Source organism: Leptonychotes weddellii, chromosome 2 (assembly GCF_054177405.1).
Source record: "Leptonychotes weddellii isolate Sample4059 chromosome 2, ASM5417740v2, whole genome shotgun sequence".
Classification (NCBI taxonomy): Eukaryota; Metazoa; Chordata; class Mammalia; order Carnivora; family Phocidae; genus Leptonychotes; species Leptonychotes weddellii.
The window spans coordinates 166,583,397-166,586,970 of NC_138370.1; the positions used below are offsets into that span (position 1 = coordinate 166,583,397).

The following is a 3,574-nucleotide window of genomic DNA, read 5'->3' on the forward strand; positions in this document are numbered from 1 at the left end:
AATAAAGCATAAGAAAAAAATTCTCTTTCGGTTTCAGGGCATTTTAAAAACTGGAACCCAGGGTGCCTGGGTGGCTCAGTTGGTTAAGCGACTGCCTTCAGCTCAGGTCATGATCCTGGAGTCCTGGGATCGAGTCCCGCATCGAGCTCCCTGCTCAGCGGGGAGTCCGCTTCTCCCTCTGACCCTCCCCCCTCTCATGTGCTCTCTCTCTCCTCTCATCCTCTCTCTCAAATAAATAAATAAAATCTTTAAAAAAAAAAAAAACTGGAACCCATAGGCGAATACTTACATGTTCAAAATTTCTCTCAACCTTCCGGACACCAATTTATCGAAATTCTCTCCTGCACTTGTAAACGGTGGCACATCATCTTCTTTGTCTTTGGTATAGATTCCTAAAACAAGACCCTGAGAAAGAACAAGCGGAAAAAAAAAAATGAGTATAATTAGAATAGATCCCCTAGGGGGACTCAGAGTTCCCCACGTTCCAGAAAAAGCAAATAATTCCACCCAAATTCCCCTCAAGGCCAAAGCCAAAAAAGAAGCAGGTGCTGGGCAGTCAGCTACACTCACATCCTGCCTAAATGTTTCAAATTCCTGCCAAAGCAAGACCGCAAGTACTACCTGTCCTGGGTCTTCATGATCCCTCCCAAGAAAGGGCTTTCACAGCATAAAGGGTTTTCTTTGCTTCCAAATAAAGAAGGGCAGAAAGGTGTTTTGTTTAAGAAAACAAATCCGTTTTTAACCAAGTTAGACCTCAAAGGGATTCAGAACATGCCACCCCAAAATATGCCACTTGGGCATATTGATTATTTTGAACTAAAGGCACATGAGAAACAGCAGGTGCAGGAAGGGCTGATATCCCACTTTCTACCTAAAAGCAGGGCAAAAAATTTCCTGTAAGAAAGGTGCTCTCCCTGTACTAAGAAATGGATCCACATAAACAAACCTACTAAAATAACCCTTACCTTCCATTAATTTCCCCAGTATACTTCCTAGTCACTGTCCCCCAATTTCCTGCCCCAGCCCAACCCCCTTTGTCTTGTTACATCCCCACAATTGCTCGTTCTCTGTTTAAAAAGGTATATAAGCTGTCCTGACAGCTCAAGGCTTGCGGGTCTTCATTCTCCTTTCGAAGATTCCCATGTACATGTAAAAACAGCAAATAAATTTTGTACACTTTTCCCTGTTAACCTGTCATACATCCGTTTAATTCCCAGGTCCAGCCACAGAACCCAGCAGAGTAGAGGGAAGTTTTCCCCTCCCTACAATCTCCAAATGCAAATCTCAGGTATTCTGGGATGCTACCACAGTAAAGCCAATGGCTGCAGTTGCCAATACAAATCCGCACTCTGGCCAATTCCTAGGCTGAAAGAAGAAGGATGCATCTTCACACAGAGGCATCCTCACAGAGAGCAGAGCCCCGTGCCCAGCATCTAGCAGCTCATCCTGTCACGCCTCAAAGAACCGAAAGAAGGAAGTCAACCTGGGAATCAGTATTTGTCTTTGCATGGCAATTTTTGACTTTAAAATGTTTTCTGCCTTACGGCAACTCTGTGAGGTGGAAAGAACACGTACTCCTCTTCCCACAGACCAGGAGACAGAAACCTGGTCTGACCTACTAACCCATGTGCAACAGAACTGAGCAAGAATCCTGATTACCTTCTCCGACAATCCTATATCTTTTCCACAAACTTGGAAGCAAAGTACTTGTGCTTTCCACAAACTTGGAGCAAACAGCGTCCTTTCTCTTCTTCATCAAAAAAATACACTTCCTTGGTGTAACTTTTCCAGATTCTAATTTTCCTAAGACTGCCCACTGCCCGGAATTCGGTGGAACCAAGTGGGGAACTGAGGACACAGGACCCACCTGCCACCTGGGAACGATGTTACACAGTACTGGAAAGAACACAGGACAAGGTATCTGGTCCCTTGGCCACCTGCGATACAGCTGGAGGCCTGAGCTCAATCCCTATCCAGAATATTCCTTGCCAGGGCCATTTTTTTTCTAGTCCTTAAGCATGACTCCCAAGCTTGTGCTCCTTTCACCGAACCATTCATTCCCCTTTCCAGATCCTCCACATCCCAGTAGTGACCTTCATAATTTTTTTGAGCTCAATTAGATGGAAAAAGCTTTTCTCCTCCAAGACGCTCTCCTTTTAATTTCACAAAGATATGGGTCCCTGTGCAAAGCTCTTTTCCGTAGAGAGACGCTATTTTTCCTCTAGAAACTCTTGCAGGCAATTAGTTTAGTCCCGGAGGACCTGTTGTCCTGGCCTTCCACTTAAGGGGTATTGCGGGGGGTTGGGGGGGAGTGGAGCCCGAGATGGACCGCCTCTGGGACCTCAGAGGACGCTGCACCTCACCAAACGCGGGCTCCGTCCTAGCCACGGTGGCAACACCACCGGCACTGTCCTTTCCTGGGGCACAGCGCGGACTAAACAAAACAAGGACTCGGGACATGGCACAGAGTGCGAGCTCAGGACACGGTCGCCACAGCTATCACTCTCTCTCGGCCGGAGTTCGGAACCTAGCACTCCCCCAAGCAAAAGATGGAAGAATGGACACGCTCCGCAAACAGTCAGGGGGATGGGCAGCCCAAAGCCACCTGCCCCTGCCAAAGGCCAGCTCGGCAAAGCCAGGGCACTTCTGAGCCGGGTTCTCGACCCGCTCCGAAGCTCCGGTCGCCCGGAGCGGGACTCCCGTGACGGCCTCTCACCTTCGTCATGTCTGCGGCGGCGAGACCCCGTGCCGAGAAACGCTTCACGCCCAGACGTCGGACGACGACTCGCCCGGCAGCCGGAAGGGGCAGCAAGAACATCTTCCCGGCTCGGCCCCTGCGCCGCCCTCCAGCGAGCACGTGGCGCCTTGGGGGGACGGGCGCCTGCCTGGGGGTGGGGCTTTCGGGGGCAGCGTGCGCGCGCTCAGGGGGCGGGGCACGGGGCTAGGGAGGTGCCTGGCGGGCGTCAGGGGCGTGGCGGGAGGCCACCAGGGGCGTGGCGGGAGGCCACCAGGGGCGTGGCTTTTGGGTGCGGACCGGCTTGAACTCGGACGAGCTTGGGCGGGACCGAGCGTGCGTGCGCCTGGGGGGCGGGGCAGATGTCAGGGGGCGGAGCGGGGAGGCACGCACCCGCACACTGGGCGGTGCTGGGATGGACGCACGGATCTGGTGGAGGCTCAGGGGCGTGCCAGCGTGCGTGTGCCTGTGCGGGCTGGAGCGAAGAGGCGGGCTCTCAGACAGGCGCACTAGAGAGGGGCGGAGTCTCTGTTACGTCATATAAGGAGGGGCGGGGATGGAGGCGGGGCTCCGGGGGACCCCGGAGAAATAGGAGAGCAGGGGTTTTCCTGTAGAGGTCTAACCGCATAGTAGAGCCTCTCCTGTCGAGTTATTTTTTTTTTTTTAATTGTCGAGTTATTTTTATTCATATCCTTTTTTGGAACTTTTTTGAACTTGCATGTGGTCCAGAGGTGTAATAATGTAAGACAGCCCAAATGTTTTGGAAAATAGGAGCTTTGTGAATAGTGCTCAATGTTTTAACACAATTTTCCTTTTTTAAAAAAGGTTTTTAAAATTTTT

At 51.1% G+C, this 3,574-nt stretch overlaps 1 protein-coding gene across 1 annotated transcript in view; it reads right to left on the reverse strand.

Annotated features, from left to right (window-relative positions):
- LAP3 (leucine aminopeptidase 3) overlaps positions 1 to 2,874 on the reverse strand; it is a 14,614-nt gene extending 11,740 nt beyond the window's left edge. Inside the window, exons 1-2 of the mRNA XM_081813174.1 lie at positions 2,717 to 2,874; positions 290 to 405 (exon numbers count right to left, since the gene is read on the reverse strand). Of these exons, the coding sequence (XP_081669300.1) occupies positions 290 to 405; positions 2,717 to 2,818 (218 nt within the window). The 5' untranslated portion in view covers positions 2,819 to 2,874. The remainder of the gene's footprint in view (positions 1 to 289; positions 406 to 2,716) is intronic.
- Positions 2,875 to 3,574: the final 700 nt, after the last annotated feature.